The 18,512-nt window shown below is 38.9% G+C and overlaps 1 protein-coding gene across 14 annotated transcripts in view; it reads left to right on the top strand.

Annotated features, from left to right (window-relative positions):
• The window catches only part of IQSEC1 (IQ motif and Sec7 domain ArfGEF 1), a 356,789-nt gene that overhangs the window by 111,676 nt on the left and 226,601 nt on the right, over positions 1-18,512 (top strand). For 3 of the 14 annotated variants that reach the window (XM_074879775.1, XM_074879773.1, XM_074879778.1), the window contains one exon: positions 16,751-16,813. The exons of the other annotated variants lie outside the window; for them this stretch is intronic. In XM_074879775.1, coding sequence (XP_074735876.1) covers positions 16,751-16,813 — 63 coding nt within the window. The remainder of the gene's footprint in view (positions 1-16,750; positions 16,814-18,512) is intronic. 14 annotated transcript variants of the gene reach the window in all.

The following is an 18,512-nucleotide window of genomic DNA, read 5'->3' as shown; positions in this document are numbered from 1 at the left end:
TTTGACTGAATTAAAAACAAAAGACATAGCCCCTTTTCACAGGCTGCTTTTTTTCTAAGTGTCTCATTAGCACTTTCTGCTTGCGAATAAATGATTGGCTACTGGAAATGCATTGAAGTTCTAATTGCCTTTGCTTTATTCACAGAGAACTATCTGAACATCTTTAAAGCCTGTATTTTTCCACTTCCTGCCTTTTTCTGAGACCTCTTCAGTGCTGATGCTTTCTAATAAAAGCTGCAAGCCTTTAAATGAGTTGTCTTCCTTGCAGCTTGGCTTTCTCTATTCAGTCCTCTGAATCGAAATTGGAATGACTTGTCTTCTGGTGGAGGAAGGACAGCTGCTTTCTTATTAAAACCTGTAAGGAATGTTTAGTCTTCCTAAATTTGACAAGCTTGGGTCCGGTTTGTCTGCGCTGGCTATTGCAAAGAACCGCAGAGCAGCGTTGCATGTGTTTGGCCTGGTGGATGGTCTGCTCTGCCCTCCTCTTTGTTCAAGCCTTTGGTAGTTTTTCCAAAGCCCCACTCTTAAACCACTTGAACTGGGAATTAAGGGAATCCCAACACTTGCCAAATTCTCTAGTTCAGAACATTCACAATTATGCGCTTACAACTGGTTCGGTGTTTTAAAAAAAGAAGTCCCATGTTTTAAAAATAAATAAATAAAAGAAATCCACGTATATAGCTGTATTTCATCCCATTATTATTACACTTAAGTATTAAGGAGTTTTTTCTCAAAGCACAGCCTTCTGTGGTAATATCTTCAACTGTTCACTAAATTTAAGTCTTCACCAAACAGTTTCAGAATTAGCTTTTTCATATTTAAGACAAAACATTATTTTTGAGGGGTCAAAAATCAGTATTTTCTGTAAAGCTGTCTTCAAAGGATTTTACAAAAATGTTAGGAACCACTTGAATAGATAAAAAATACTCATTGAAATCCCTGGAGAAAGTTTTTCTTCCCTCTTTCCACCACAGGCAGAGATAAAGATGTGAAGAGCAGGAGGAGAAGGAATGAAGAGAACCTATCTTGTGATACAGTTTGATTTCAGCTAATACATGGCTAAGCACTTCCTGCTTTGAAAGATCCAGGACAGAGTTACACTGTTGTTGGATACAGTTTTTTTCTAACAAAGTACTATGTAGCATGAAAGACTTTTTCCATTTTTCTGTAAGATATTTCTTGTGTTCTACCTGTTCTTTGGTCAAAAGCCGGGTGTGCATCATGTGCCATTTCTATTATTCAGCCAAGACGTGGTTAGAAGCTTAATGTGAACATAAATACGTACATAGTACTTCTTGAGTTATTTTGGTGGTAGGGAGGGGAAATACTAAATTTAGAAAGACATTAGTAAATTTATCAAATGGTTTTAAAGTTAGTTAATCTTAAATAACCAAACTCTGAAGATTTGGTAAATTATTTTACCTATTTTTGTCCCAAAGTGAATTTTTAAAACTGGATTATGACTTCATTTGAAATTTTACCAGGCTTTTTCTTTATGGCTCTAAAATGTAGGAAAAACTTCCATTACAACTCTCCCCGCCCCCACCCCCCCCACCCCCCCCCCATGGTGTGAAAAAATCTCAACAGTTAAAAATTTGGCCAAATGCTGGCATTGCTTTACATACAGGACCAGATAGCGCGATGTGTTAAACCTCTTGAACCTTCGTGGGCCTGAGTCGTGGCTGTCACTCTCAACCAGAGCCTGTGGGCTTGTTCTGTGCCACTTTAGGAATGGGTTGGTGTTACTTTCTTACTGAATGCTATGTGCAAACAAAATTTGAAATAATACTCTGCTCACTGTGTGGAGTAGTAGAATGAGTGAGTTAGGTTTATATGTGATAACAGCTCTTCATTCTGGGAAGTGCCAGCAGAAGCAAGTGTGCTTGTTATCAGGTTGAAAAGGGGTTGGGGGAGAAGGGACACAACAGTCACTTTAACCTGTATTTGCTGCTTTTAAAGGAGAGATTCATGGTGTCTTATGAATAAAAGATAAGTTAGTCTGATTTAGTGCCTGGAATTCACTTGAGTAGCTTCCAGTACTTCCAGGCTGAATTAGTACTGGTATAGAGATTCCTACTATATGAAGTTTTAAAGCCTCAGTTTAAAAATGAAGGGTGCATACAAACTGCAAAACTTGGATTCTTCAAAAATACCACAGCATTTTTAACTGTTTTCTTCCTGCTGAGTGTTTAAATCCCAAGAGGTTGAAAGCCTAGCTGGTAGGTTAAATGGGCAGTGAGCTGGGCAGCGTTGCTTCTCCAAAACATGCACAGCCCCCAAATCAGCACTGTGTTTCCTTCACTTGAAGCCAAATGCATTCAAGTCCTCTTAACTTTTAGTACTGTAAACAAATACATGAGTTTAAAGGCTGGAGACAAGACCAAGGATGAAGCTTTATAATTAGCTTATTCTTGCCGAATGAAAAAGGGAGACACTCCCTTTCTACTGTGAATGCAGTTGGCAAGAGTTTGATATGGCATTCTGCTTTACAACTATTTCTACTGCTGCTCCTTAAAAACGAGCAAACCAATTGCAACAGTGAGATTGCAGTGTATTGATCCCTGCCACCCCCACCCCCATTTGGTTTAAGGGAAGAAGAAAACAACCCAACTGTTGAAGAAAATTAAATGGTGGTACCAACACTTGGTACAATTCTCGGTTATGGAAATATTTCTGCTGCACTTTATGCGAAGGGTCAGTTAAATCACCTGGGCTTAAAGCTTCCAGGTCACAGAACTTCCTAAAATGATGGACAGATATTTCAGAGGAATGTTATTCCATGATACTTGTAGTAGGAGGCACCTACAGTGTCAGATTTTCTTGGTTATGCATTACATGTTCCCTGAGAAGTGTTGTCATCTTTTGGAGTGGCTTTTTAAATGACTGAAGATAAAATAGCATAGTGAATTCATAAGCAGAGAAGGTGGGAAAAGCAGTGCCCCACCAAACCAGTTACTGCGGAGAGTGATGGTGGAATGGAGACCAAATCCCTGCAGGCACAGAGATGGTAGAGGACTTGTGTAAGCTGTGGGAGAAGCCATGCAGGAAAAACCTGCCCTGGAACGTTATTGCATTGCTGGTTATCTGTGCAGATACAGATTCTAACCATCTTTCTCCATAGCTTCTATACAAGTAATTTCATTTTAAATAGAATCTATCAATCAGTAAGTGTTGTTCAGATGGTTTATATTAACTCTTGTCAAGCTGTAACTTTCACACAAGCTGCTCTTGAATTAAGTCTGCATTGGTACAAGTAAAATCTCTAGCCAGAAAATACTGTTGGTCTGTTCTCAAACAACAAAATTAAAGAATGGCTTTGCAGCAAATAGCATTTACTCTTAGACTTTCTACGAGGGTATGAAATAGCCATTGCCTCATGAGAATATAGGCCAACTTTCAATTACTTTAAGTTCTTCAACCAGCTGAAGAAAGGAGGACTCTAAAGCAGAAGGGAAGAAGATGGAGGTGTTTCAGGTACTCATCTTGCACTTCAGTAAAAGTTAAATAGCTTTTTTATAATGTTAATTATTTGCCACCTTTTCTGTGTTGTCACATACTTCAGATTCTCACTGAAATGATAATTTTCCTTCATGAAAGCAAAAAAAAAAAATGGATGGAAACTCTGGCATGTAGCATGATAGAACCCCTGCAGTAGATGTTTTATAAAGAGAATGCCATGTACAATTTTATAGCTTTCCTGAATTTATGAACATTTTAAAGTTATTTATTCACATTAGACTAAAATCTACGTCTGGGAATTTTGTGAACTTGTTTAATTTATAGTGTGCATTTACTACTTTTTATCAGCGCTTCCTCTCATAGTCTAACCCCAACCTTCCTGCCTTTTGGAGAGTGCCTGTGTCAGATCATGAAGCATGCACCCAAGAGGTGAGGCTGATTCACAAACCCTCAAATCTGTTTCCCAGTCAATAAAACAGGATAATACTTACCTGCTAGGTACTTATCTACCTCACACCAAAAATTAATTCACTAATGTTTTGAAGTGATTTGAAAAGTAATATTAAGTACTGGGTGTTATTTGTCTAACTTAAGCATTGACAAATGTGTGTTTTTTGTAAGGAGGAATGATTAAGACCATCTCGTGTGTATCTGACGGACTGTCAAGCTAAACCTTACAGAATATTTATCCTTCCATACAGCATTATAAGATGCTCTGAAAAATCCAGAATTCCCCCCAAAGTCTTTGTTTTAACATACCTTTCATAAAAATATTAAAATTGAAATCAAATCTATTTTATAAACTTGTAATTTTATTTTGCCAAGACCTAAAAGTAAAGGTAGAAAGAGAGAAAGCCTGAGTAAAATTAATGACCAGATTTGGTGCCAAGAAATTAGCCTATTTTTCAACTGTTAATGAGTGCTTTTTGGTCCTTAAGAAATTACTACTGCTCATCACACTGGTGCTGGCTGGTTTTCCTCATCCATGGGAGGAGCATTCCAATTGCACTAATGTTTCCTTCCTACCTGCTGGGAAAGCACAGCTGCAGAAGTAAGGCTGTGTAGTAACTTCTGTGTTACACAACTCTTCTATTTCTCAGATTTCTGAATACACTGCTGAAGCTTTGCATGCCTGGGATGTGCTCCTGAATGTGAAGTGCGCTGTAATGGTGGCAGAGGTTTCTGTTCATTAGTTTCCAGCTTTAGTAATAAAAGAGACAAGATCAAGAAAAGTCATTAGACTCTAAGCACATATTCATGGGATGCTTAATGGATTAAGTGTGCCCAGAAAGAGCTCAGCAAACTGAATACAAAAAGGAAATGAGAAATAGCACTGTGGGGCTTGGGACCTGGAGGTGTGTCTCGCTTCTGTGTTCAGCCCAGTCCTCTGCTGGTCCCAGGGCTCAGCAGCACTGGGAGCCTGGGCTGGTTAGTGGTCTGTCAGCAGCAGCCTGTTACTAGTGATCGTGCCTTTCTGATGTGCTGAGGCTTAGTGTAATTTTGGTGTCGAGCTATAATGGATGTTTTAATGATGCTCAAATTATTCACCTTTGATAATTCTTCCTTGGACAATATCTATATAATATGTTCCTTTGCTAATATGACAAAATTCCATCTAGAGGCTGATAGCTGAGAAACAGCCCAAACCCATTTCTACCTCTGTTTTGGTGGTGGTATCACTCTCGTCCTGTCTGGGTCAGTACCTGCTGCTAATCAGGCATGACATTAATGCTTTCTCAGGATTCAGTTATAAAAAAATAAATAAATTTAAAAATCTGGGGGCTGAAGTGGAGGATTTTATGTTGTAAGATTTGTTTCATTTCAGCCCTGTCATGCATATACTGATTGTTACCAGCGGCATATTTAACTCTATATTATTTTTTCATGTGTAACTATTCTTCTCCTTGCAGTTTCTGGGAGCGCTTCTTATAAGTAGATACTAATGGTCTCTAATGACCCTGGGAGGATTCTCATTTGCCATTTTGCTTTTGATAGGTATCATAGAAGCCAAGTTTTATATTTTGTCTGTGCTCCTTAAAACACCTTCCTGCTTGTGCAGTACTGAATGTAGCTAAAGAGTCCTTCCTTGAGGTGAGATAGGTGATCCATAGAAGACAGAAAAGACTACAGAAAGATTGGGGGGTATAGAAAGGTGTGGTGGTATTTGTATTGCATATGTTTGTGGTGAAAGTTGCTTATGGCCTACAGGGTCAGAGCAAATGTTGATACAAACCAATGCAAATTTTCACTTGTTTTCAAAGAACTTGAACTTAATTCCTTTGTGGATCTGTCCCTAGTGTGTTTTTCACATTGCAGCTTAAGTTCCTTGGCCTAGGAACCTCCTGTTTCTGCAAGTCAAATGACCTTCATGTGATCTTGCACAAATGATCATTTTTGAACTCTTGAGTTTTCAGTTTCTAGCATTACTCAACATGGAAAGAGAAGCTCCTTGGTGCCATATTGTGGCATGGGATTATCTTGGTTTATGCGACTATGCAACAGTGGGCACTTTGTCAGAGTGGAAAAACAAAAACCAAACAATAGGTAAACAGCAGGTGGGCAGTGAATTTATCACTAAACAGATCACTTATGTGCTTTCATCTAACAAATTGCTCGCTGTTCTCAGGGCCCAGTTTGATGGTGACCACCATGGTTTCTCCTGAAGCTTTGGTACTGTTACACTGAGTAGCTTAAAGCTGTATGCTGTGAGGTTAATCATGTTATGGACTATTCTGGGCACCACAGCGGCCTGTGATGGGAGTATTGGGCTTGAATGATCCCTTTGAAGCCCGTCTTCCTAATACCTGCTTTAACACTGCCATTGCACTAATGGCCACTTGTTACTCTGCCATCAGTGGTGCCTTTCAGCCTATCCTCTCTCCTGTTTTCTGCATATTTTTTAATAGGGTCACTCTGTTTCTGTGCTGCAGGATATGTCTGCACACATTTTTGCTTCTTTGCCAAGCAATTTTAGCTTTAAAGGTCTGAAAATGGGTCACCTCACAGTTGTAACAAGAAGTATCTAAAGCCTCTAGTATTACTTACAATATGGTCACAGTATTTACTTTTCAGCAATGCTGGCAAAAATACTAATGTTTTCTTCAAAATTAGGTGCATGAAGATTTCTTGCAAACGCGTAATTTCTGTGCATGTTCAAATAGCCTGGGGAGCTGGGATCTTCACCCCAGCTTTCTCCTGCCTGCTGCTGGGGCGATACGCTGCTCCGGGGGAGCGCCGCAGTCTAAAATGCTGGAGCTACTGTCAAGGCTAGGACGGATTGAGGACAGTAGAATAAGACATTCCTTGTCCACATGCTCTACGGCATAAACCAAGCCTTAGAGAAGGTTCAGCTAAGACCCAGATCCACTGGACCGAAGTTGTCCGAGAATTTACATCCAGAGAGCAGAATATTTGTTACAATCTAGGAAAAATGTGCTTGACGTTTTCTTCTATAAACTCTCTTGCTCCATGAGTCTTTCTGACTAGTTTTATTTTCTAAAACCATATGTAATCTCACAGCAATTTTTTTTTTTTGAGAACTGTGCCAAATTGACAAAGTATCCTCCTCCAGATAATGATTAAGAGGTTACAAGTCACAGTTTGTACTCTATGTTGCAGTTTTATCTAAAAAGCAGCATAAATTGAAATACTTACCTCGATTCAGACTACTGAAATTGTGGCCCAGCATCTTATTTCTTCCCTTTTGACTTGCAAAAGTAAGATTGGAAAGAAGGAGAATTTGAGAATTGCTGGATAAAGTTTGTCTGAAACAGACTACTTCAAATAAAGCTGTTGTCCCTATTCAGAAGGATTAGATCTCTTTTGATAGAGACAAAAACATGCCCCTGATTTATTTTATTACATCATCCATGTCTTTTTTAACCCTGGTCACCTCCATCTCTCTCATGGCAAGAAATGCTGTTAGTTCTCAGAAAAGACTTATGAGGGATTGAATTCTCTTCAGTTTGCAAGAAGCTGCAAACAAGTTCAAAGAAAATGCCTTGCTTGATGTTCCGAGAGGAAGGTTTTTATCCAGTAAATGGCTAAATTAGAGAGAGGATGTTTCAGTGGTGGCAGTTCGGAGATGAAGATTCAATTTCCACTTTAATGAGGCCTGCCTGGGTAACCTCCCTTAAGTGGAAAGCTTATATCTCAGCACACATAATTAAATGCATATTAATTAAAGCATTTATTAATTTACAGATGTTTCAATTTTGATTATACTTTTGAAACAAAAAAAATGCCTTTAGTATTTTAAAGAAAATTCTGCTCTGTTTTCCTTATGCTGTCGCAAGAGTACAGCATTTGTGAATTTGCCCATGTATCTGCCTGTATAAAGGAGAAAGATAATCACATTTTTCTAGGTAGAATTCAGCAAGTTTACATGTTTGAGTCTTACAAATGATACATTAAAGCACAAATAGTTGAGGCAAACAAAATTATGGTGGCTTTCAGCTGGCTGAGAAACAGAAGTATGCAAACAGCAATGTAATGTTGAAAGTAGAAGAAAGCAACATAAATCTGAGCTTTAAAGTGGAAGTGACTGTGAAAATATATATGTATTGAATCTTTTTTGTAAAAAGAAAAAACTTTCTGTAAGCTGTAAAAGGCAGAAAAGGCTTTTAGGAATATTTCCGTAGCAGTCCTAGAGTTTTAGTATCAATGCTGGAAGTTAAATATCTTAAGCTATTTCTGTTTAAATATTCAGTAAGTAGCTTTGGTCTGAGGATACAGTCTTATAAATATTCTTATTATATATGCTTAAATCATGTTATGTTAATGAGGTAAGTGTTAAAACTTTGTCTCATCCCTTTTTTAAAAATGTGTGATAATTTTAAAGGGGCAGGGTAGCATGCTCTGTAGTGAAATATAGACTCTGTGGGAATGTTTCATTTTATTTAGATAAACATTTCAGCAGGTTTTCTGTGGCATTATTTAAAAAAAAAAAAAGGTAAACTCAGCCTCTGAAAAATATATGGATATTTTGACCTCTACTTTTGAAATATTCTCAATTCATCGTGGTTGACTTGTATTAAACAAATACCTTGCTCTTTAGAGGCTAGATGAAATAGTTTCCTATCAGAAAATCATAATGATTTTATAGACTTGTAAACACTTCAAGATTGTTTCAGCCAAAATTGCAGCCAGATAAGCTTATGGCCTATTGCAGCGTGATGGCTTGGCCTCAGAAGTTTCTGCAACGTGGCAGAACTTCTACCTTTAAAATCTCAAGAGGACTCAGGTAATTGCATAGGTTAACATCCACACAAAGTGATGCTTTTTTAAAAGTTGAAATTTGTTGCTGCTTTTCAGTTATCAAAATCTTACTCTTCTGTCTGTTCAAATCCAAACGGGAACACAAACAGTGGTCAAAACACTAGGATTTCCAGTGTAATCCAATATTTCCCAGTAATCCAGTATTAATTCTGTTATTAATAACATATTTCTGAAATTACTCACATCTAAAATAATCTGTTCTGGGTAGAGTGAAAAATGTGACACCTCAGGAAAATCCACCCTAAATCCTGCTTGTATGGAAAAGTTGTGAAGATATTTGTTGAAATTGTATCTATAATGTATCTTTTGTGAGTGAGGCCCCTAAATGCTTTTTGTGGTAGTGGTTGTAAAAGTAAACCCCACCCCCAATAGAAGATTTACCAGAAATTTAGCTTAGTAAGAGCTATTGATAAAAAGGTAAATGGAAACAAACTGGTTAAAAATAAGTCATTAATATTCCAATACACAGGGTGGAAGTAGAAAAATATTGTGTTTTAATATAACAATGTGTATGTGTTGATTATAATACCAAAGTTAATTTAAAGCATAAACTGCCTCAGAACCTGCTTTGCTCCCACTCTATCTTTTTCCCTTTTACTGCTTGGATAGGTAACTTGGCTATAAAGGATTTTTATTGCCTTTTTTTTTTTTTCCCCCTGCAGTTCTTTTTTTAACTATTCTAATCTACAGGAGAATCAACTTCTAGTTTTAGTGATGAGTGAAAACTTACTTAGAAGCAGTTTATATTTTACCCAAAATACCCGAAACTGCAAGGAAGTCTGTAAGATTGCTTTTTTTTTTTTTTCCTTTTAGTTTCTATCATCTTATGTGACCATTTCTTTGTCTGAATCAGTACATAAGGCAATGGATGAAGATGTACTGACAGTCTTTTTCATAGCTGATTCCTTGACATGTTTGGAAGACTGAGCTGTGAGGGCATTCCTCCCTTGCTTGGGCAGTTGTCTGTTTTTATTGTTTTCGTTTCTACTTGAGCAGTAACTCCCTAATCTGTATTTCACTGGCTCTAGATGAGTACCTGTTCTGCAGACAGAATGGGATGGCTGATTGTACGCTGATAACCCAGTGTATGCGGGTTGAAACGTGGGTGATGGAAGGAGGGGCAGGGAATATCCCCAGGTCTACATTTGGGTTCCATTTGAAAGTAGAATTTAATCAGTGGCAATTGTTGAATGGCCAAAGGTAGTAAAAACGGGCTACTGCAAGGAGTGCTGGTAGCAGCCCCTATGCTAAATTACTTAACATTTTACATTAGAAAGACTTCGGCAGATCTTATTGAAGACATGGTCTACTTCCGTTGTTTGCAATATTCCCCTAAATTGAAGTCTAACAGCATGGAACTAGATAAGTAGCTTTTCTTTGTTAAATTAATTTATTCCACTTGCACTGCTGAAGAGTATGTCTTTCAGCTTCCCCAGGAAGATGCTGGCAACCACTCAAAGTTGTAATCAAACGCATGAATGTGTGCACACTGACGACCCAGTTCCAGTAGTCGGTGTTGTCTTCTCAGGACAGCATGGGCTAATAAACCGGACTAGAATATTATGCTAAATACCTTATTGAAAATCCCGTACCAGTTATCAGCAGCATTTTTCACTCCTCTTCATTGTCGCATGCTGGCATACTGATATTTTGGGGACAAGAAGAGACAAAATGTAGAAAGATTTGCACGTTCATCATTATGGATAGTCAGGCGTCAGCTGGCAAGTTTAAAAGTTGCTCTGGAATCTGCATCTCAAAAAAAGGGTTTTTTATAGTGTCAGATATTTTGGGTTTTCATTTATCATTATAGATAGATGAGGCTGAAAACCTTTAAGTAAGCTTTTCTCTAAATGTAATACCTCTGAGTATTTGTCACTGGTTTGGAATATCATACTAAGCTACATTGGAGAGAGAGAATCCTCAGTGGGATTAATCAAAATTCTATTTACAGTGTAGTGACTGTTAGATTGGAAATGTTTGTAAGGGGGAAAGGTATCATGCACTAAGACTGTCTTAAGTGTTTAATACAATTATACTTTTGCTGTGCTCTGTGTTACTAATCAGGCTCCTTTCCTTCTAAGATGCCAAATACCATCCTTCCCCTGTACTCGGGAAATCCAACTGAACCAGAGGAATAGATTCAGACTGGGATCCTCCTGCTATCCCTGCGAGGCAGGAACACGGAGCTGTACAGCTGTTAGACCTGTTACGTGTAGCCAGTGCTGTGTTGTAAGTAGGCTCTTCTCCCCGTTCCCCCATTCAGTTAGACCCCGGTTATTTATTGTCTTATATTTCAAATTAGTGGAAGTCTTCTCTGCTTAGCTGTAATTTGAAGGTGCCCGAGGATATGAAACTTAGCACAGTGCTGAAACCATGTCATGTTGGCCTGACACGCTGTAGCACTTAATTTCCTCGGTAATAAACCCAAGTAAAAGCACTGCCTACCATGAAAGCAGCAGATAATAGCTATCATCACAGAAGGATTCAGAGTAAGACATAGTTTTAAATATGTAGATCTGTTACTTGAATTAAATAAAATTGGTATTTTTGGCAGCTCTTTGAAATACACAGTTTATAAAATATCTGAGGAATAGTTGGATAACAGTCTTGAGACTAATAAAAACATCTTTCTGTAATTACTTAGGTCTAAAAGGCTCTCTAAAGATGGGAAGAAAGGGTGTGTTTTTGTTTTAGAATTAAAATTTTGTCTTGGCATAAAAGCTACGTAAGGGGAAAGTAAGGGATTTTCAGGGAATGTGGTTTTGATGCAGAATTGCCGTTTCTAGTAGCTGATCCCTTGGAAGAACTTGAGCATGTTTTAATGACAAACAGATCATGTTCTTTCTGCAAAGAAATCCATTTCCATATCACATGGCATCACGATGTTATATTGTCTGCAGTTCCAGGAATGATACCACTGTTAGAATTACCATTCCATAGGCTTTACTTGACCCTAAAGCAGAAATGTATATTTTCTCATATGCCAAACATATTGAGGTTACTGACAATTGGGGTAGGTACAGAAATGGTTTTAAAATGCCAAATTCTGTAATGCTGGAACATATCCCAGTTCTGGATTACAAAGCAACATGGATTTATTGGTGGTCAAAAAGAGGTGGAACTAAAATTAGAATTAACAGGGATGCTGTTCAATACTGAGCTTTGGCGTCAGAGCGTTGGAGAGGTTACTAGGAGAGAAGTGCTGATGATGGTCTCTCACACATACCGCTTTAGACTCTGCAACGTGTTCAAAGTCCAACCATACCTTGATTGGCAAGTGAAGAAAGTGACCTGTCACATTAATTTACAAAACCAATTTCATAAAAGTGAGGAAGTAAATAAGTAAGAAAATAGCATGTGAAAAAAAAAAAATTAAAAATAAAAAAATCACTGTTCTAGTTATGTGATAGACCTTCCCTGGGGGGAAAAAAAAAAAGCCACCTCAGGAAGGCTGATTTTAGGCTTTTAAATCCAGACCATTTCAGCCCATCTTCTTTACCAGCAGCATTTCTCTAATGAAAACTGTTTTCCTGGCATTAGACTGTGTTTCAGTTTCTGGTTAAGGCTGTGCTTTAATCCCATTCAGAGGGTAATGGGCTCCTGTTATTTGAAGTCCAGCACTAAGGTTTAGACCTGTCCTGTCCAAGACAAATCTGGTTTGGGAACCTACTCGCTATCTGTTACTTTCCAGTACTGAGATGAACACGAGGAGTAGAAGGCACGAATGTGTTGCGTCACGTATTTCTAACGTAAAAGCCATACTCAGAAGCCTCAAACTGATCTGTGTGTGTACATAGTCGTCCATGCTGTAAGAGCCTTCTTATGAAGAACATTGCCCTGCACTGACATTGTCACAGTGTACACAGGCTAAGTGGTAGTGCCATCAGTCTGTTGCAGAAAAACATATACCCAGATTTAATTTTGCCACGCGTTTGCTAAAATATGTGTATTAGTGTCTGATAAGTTATTTTTATCACAGGCTTTATAGCTTCATGACCCAGTGCTTTCAGAGTTTTCTCCTGATGGGAGGAGAGATTGCAGTCTGCACAAATAGCAGGAATTGTAATAACCTAACATTCCCATTTGTGCTGCCAAGAATCACAATGCAGTGAACAGAGCTGTATCTGAAACTATAATATGAAATGCTGTAGAGCAAATTTCAGTTTAGGTCTTTGTTCTTCTGTTACTCGTGCAGGTTGACAGTCCCTGCTGTAGTTCCTTGTTATTCCTTCAGTCTTTAAAGGCATATGAAGAAGTAATACTTGGAAACAAGAAAGCAGGCATTTCACTTACTGCATCCTAAGAAAACTGAAATATAAAAGCTGCTCAGATAAAGCAATGTTAGCATGTCTATGACTTTCCAGTCTTGAACAACAGAAATCTAGCAAATACAGATCTGACCGTGTTTTGGAGCTGAACCACCTCTCTGAGTTGTAGACTTGATTCTTTGCCCTTTTTGCTATTGTGTTTTGATGGATTACTCTCACTTTTACTCATGCTTCAAGAGGGTACCATTGGATTGAATTCTGCTTTTTTTCTGACGAATCATCACTGCTTCCCCTCCCTAATATCTCAGATTGAGAATTTGGGTGCTTCACCTTAAAAGACCATCCTTTTCTTTGTCTCTGGTACCAGTTGTTCCTCAGGCTGCCTGCCTCTGAGGCTTGTACTGGCACTGCTGCGTAACATGTAGCGATGCTTTCCAGAAGACACATCAGATCTTTGCCCTGCAAAACCAAGGGATCATCAAAGCTGTTTGTTTGGGTTTTTTTTCTTTTTTTTCCTTCTATTTTTCAGTATCTAACAAAGAATTGTCTTCGTGTAATCTGATTTTCACATACTGGCAGTGTTGGAGAAAGTGATTTTAAAAGGTCAGATGTTGCAAAGAGGAAAAGGTATGTGTTAAAGAAACAAAGCCCAAAGAGCTGTCATGGGGACTTGGAGACACCCTGAAGGTTATACCATAGATGAGATTGTGATCATTTGTAGCTGTGAAGGGTGAAAAATATCTTTCCATTTACCAGCAAAGTAAAAATCAACAGTAGTCTGCCGTGGGTGAGACGTAGCTTGTTTATTAACATGGCTGTGGGTGCCTCAACATGTATGCATACTGACATTGTGGCCAAAGGATTAAGTAGTAGAGCTGGCATCTTTTTAGGTGCTGGGACAGATTACTTCAATATAGCATTGGGAACAGGCATCCCAAAGAGCTGTGATACCTCTGGGGAGGAACTGTGCTCTGAAGAGCATGCACAAGCTGGACTTGTGACTGAGGTTTCCTCTTGGCATCATTCTCAAAAGAGCATCAAAGGGTTTGTAACTGTGTGGGAATGCTGTCCATCTGCCTGGGGTGGGTGAAAGCCACGCTGGGTCCCCGCGGGAAGGACGCACGAGCGCTCGCTGCCATGTCTCGGCCGGTGGCACGGGGTGAACCACCCCTGTTTTCAGGGCAGCTTATTCTGTCGGAGTCCAGAGGTGAAGATATCAATGTCAACACATCACTGATACTTAGGGAAATAATGCTGCTGATTGCCACCCAGATACAATCCCTGCCTATTATAGTAGCTTTAGGTTTTATCAGGCCGGTTTTCTTTTGAGAGTACTTGCTGTTGAAGCTGGCTGGCTTCCATAAGAGGGGGGGAGTCACTTGCAGGGGCTGTTTTATTCTTTCATGGGATTACTGAAGTTCATGTATTCTCCTACTGATGTGCTCCTAGAAAGGCCTACTTTAAAGTAACCTGCTACAAAGACACATAACACATAGCTGAGCACTTCCTTTTGGCATGAAATTACTTCCCCTCATTCATAGGAGCTTATTTTTCAGAGAATATTTTTATTGATCTTTTTTCTCTTCTTCTTCTTAAGGCTTCTGTAGTCAGTGATTTTATTCTAAAGCTTAGATTACTTCTGAGAGTAGCTCAGTAACATAGCGTGATTCATCATATTAGAATATATAAAGGATAGAACCCTCTACTGCTGTGTATATGACAAATATAAGTTTTAGAAATGAAAAGGATCTGGTAAACTATGAATTTTGCTTTAGTGTTATCAATTCAGTGGTTGAAACATGCAGTACTTTTTTTCCATTCCTTTTCATGTTATGGTGAATGTACAGCTGCCAAAGTCAATGGGCTGTTTATAGCCGTAAGGGAGCAACACACGATGCTAATCACAATCTGCGTTACTGGTAAATAGTCCACAGTTGCCTACCAGGCAGGCTGGTTGTAGTCTGTACCCTACTGGAGGGCAGCATGGAGACCCTGTTCGTCTCAATAGTGGCATATGACTAAGCCATCAGTGCAGAAGGGACCCAACTTTCCTCTCCAACCTGCCTGCCCTAGATTTGGCAAAAATGGATAAACCAGAGATTCCAAATCAGCTAGGTGATCCCTCTCTGGCACCAGTGAATGTATCAGTTGCGTCTTAGGAATGTAAGTCAGTGACAAAACAGTGATGGCAGCTGATACCCATCCCACTTGACAGCTGTCCCAAGCAAATTTTTGCTTTCTCTAAGCACTTGCTTGCAACACTTCATCAGAGCAAACAGAGTTGTGCTGGTGTTTGGAGGAGACACAGGTCTTGACCTCTTCATCCTCCTAAAGCTCCAAGGGCCTTAGCTGAAAAGTAAATGGCCAGTTTTGCTACTGTATTTGAGATATGGATGGTGGAAGAAGTATGAATTGGAGGAGAAACTTACTTTATAAGAACTGGTGCATTTCTGCCTCTCAGATGCTTGAACAAATGTGCTGGAACAAATGTGCTTGAACGTAAGAACAAACTTCATTTTCCTGTAATACTCTAAAATACATTTTTTGTATATGTAAAAATAATATTTTGGGAAAAGTAATGCTTTTTACCTTTATAAAAAGACAGGGAAAACTCAATCCAGTTTGATCTGTGCCATCCCTTTAAAATTCCCTTGAAGATTTCCAGATTTCTGAAAGTGTCTTAGTTTCTGAAGCCTTCCAGTGACTCAAACTCCTGCTTCCTCTTTTCTTGATACATGGTAATAATAGGGGAGTCTTGATCAATATCTAACAAGTCACAAACAATGAGTGGGGTTTTCTTGTTTTGATTACAAGAGATATTTGGAAATTAAGAATGTTGAGTTACCTTTGTTTGGTTTTCAGTTGGTTTTGTATTTGTAACAGGAATTTTAATCTATATGCTACAGTTGCCTTTATCTGTTACTAATACATTTCAAAGGTATTTAGCTAAAAGTTCTTTCTGAACAGAAATGTGCAGTGCTTAAGGTGCTGACTCAGTAATGTCAGCTTTAATGTGTCTATGTTGTCACAGCGAGGAAGACTCTAGAGAAGTTTAAGCATTTCAAGCTAGTCACCAATGAATTGTCCCTGTCCCCCCACAGTGGAACTCTTCATACTGGTTTCCAACCACCCCAGAAAGCCTTATGAACTAGACCTTGTTATCAGTTCTGAGTTTCCTGATAGCCTGACTGCTTTCTCTTGAAGAAGAAAGAAAACTGCCTTCCAGTCCTGCAACTGTTGTGGCTGCTTTAGATTTTTTTTATAATTTGCTTTTTCTTTTAAAATAGCATGTTGTATTTTGTACAGAACCTAGGATTTTTGCCTAGCAATTCAGTTTTCAGTTTTGATGTGTACATTTCCAGAGTATTCACAGCCAGAGTGGTGAGAGCCATTTTGGTTGGCTCTAGGCAAGTGCAAAGTTGATATAGTTTTATGAGGTTTTGAAAAACTCAGAGTTTTGGAACAGTTGCAAAGCAAGGAAGATGTGTGCAACTTGTTGTCATAGTGCTGGAGATAAAGTTAACAAACCAAACCAACCCCTTCCAGGGCCTTAGTCATTAGTGCAAAGGCATTTCTGAAATACCACTTAAAATTGACCAGTGAAATGGAATGTCCTTTTCAGGTCTGTTCCTAGGCAGTGGTCTCAAATACTGACAGCATTAGGGCCCCAGCATTTCCTTCAAGCTCAGCATCTGCTCAGTTTGCTTAGCTAATGTGTGGTCAATTTTATGTTTAATTTCCTGCAGAGCTACCCGTTCCAACCGCTGCTGTGTCCTTCCCGTGGATGCTTCCCGCTGCTGTGTATCAGGGTAGGTAGGACTGAGAGCTAAAGAAACATGCTAATTACTTAGTGGGATCAGCACCTGGTGATGAGATGGGATACTACACTGGTCTGTAACAAATCTGCCTTCAGATCGTTTGCTCAGAGCAGATTTTTGTCTCAGGGAACTAGATGAATATTTCACTTGAAACAGTCACGTTAGCATTAACAGGGTGGGGCTTCTATTACAACAGACCGAAACCCTCAGGCACATGCTCCTGTTCCACTGACATATGGCAACGAACTGCACTCATGTCTTGTACAAGTCTTTCAAGGGTGTTTGTTTTATTTGGAGAGAGAAGCAAATAAAAAGGTTGTGATGTGGAGGTGATTGTGCAAATATTTTTTTTTTTGTACCTTCTGTCACTGACTTCAGGTGGAGTATGGGTCAACAAATTATCGTTCCCAACCTTGATGATGTCAATATTGATCAAAGAATGAATCTGGAAAAACATTTATCTCATGTTGATTTTGTAAAATGGCTTGTGGCTTTGAAGCATAAGCTTCTAAATGCTGTGATAAAATACACATGGGGGCTTTCGTGTCCTCCATGCTTCTGAAAGATTGCTAGATTCCCAGTATACTTGGATTATGGAATCTGGGCTAAAAGAAAAGTAGGAGGCCCACATGCTGTGGAAGTATTACGAGAGTTGTTATCCAACTAGCTCATTAGCATCCAATCCAAAGCGAAGGCAGTAAAACTCCGATTTATAAGTAATATTCCTGTAGAAAAGTGTTGTTTGTAGCACTACATGAGATAATTACAGTCACTGAAAATCCCAACAATACAGGAACACTTAGCTTGAGAAAGGAAGCGTTAAGTAGCTTAACACTTTCAAGCTATCAGGAGAATAGTAACCCAGACTTGTGTAGAGTGAGCCTTGAAGACAGAGTATTTGAGTTTGGTACATATGAGTAGTGAGTCATATACCATAAAACGGTGCTGCATTAGCGATCTGCAGATAATGTACATTTCTGTCCCATGAAGAAATGTGTAGATAATAAAGGAACACATCAGTAGACGCAGTCTGAAATTACAATTTCAATGCTTTCTTAAATGTGTGTGTGGGAAATCACATTATAATGAAATCATAGTCCTGGTGGCTAATAATGCTTTTGGGTTTCATGCTCTGAGGTGAGATGCTACCATGACAGGGGACAGTGAAAGTCTCAGTATGAAAGAGATATGAGAGTTGTCAATGTTTATGTGATTGCTTAGTAATTTTAGTATAAAAAACAATCACAGCAAAAGTTTCCTTTCCAAGCACTTACCTTTTCAGGACTGATACCATTTTCGTTTAAATCCATTTACATGTGGAAGTGTTGAACACACAGAATGTATGCTTTGCTCTTAGAGCTTCCTTCCAGCTTTATTGATAGTTGTAGGGCTTTAAATTTTGCAGAGTGCTTTGTTCTCAGCTACAAAATTATTTGTTTTTGTGACGAAGATCAACATTCTCATCAAAAGGAATGGGTAACATTGGCTAATTTAGGAAAACAGTAGTGTTTTCTAGTGGGGTGGTCTCCCACAGGAGTCACCCTGTCCTTGCATTATGTTGATAAGTCAGAAGAGAAGCCAGTCCAGACAAAACAATGTCTTCTCCTTTACCACACAAGGGCAAGCAAATGTGGGTGTTCACAGAACTAGCTGTACCGAGAGAGAAGAAACACAAACTTGTGGAGCAGTA

Source organism: Strix uralensis, chromosome 10, assembly GCF_047716275.1.
Source record: "Strix uralensis isolate ZFMK-TIS-50842 chromosome 10, bStrUra1, whole genome shotgun sequence".
Classification (NCBI taxonomy): domain Eukaryota; kingdom Metazoa; phylum Chordata; class Aves; order Strigiformes; family Strigidae; genus Strix; species Strix uralensis.
Note: the sequence above shows the minus strand (reverse complement) of the source record. Positions and strands in the feature narration are given on the sequence as shown.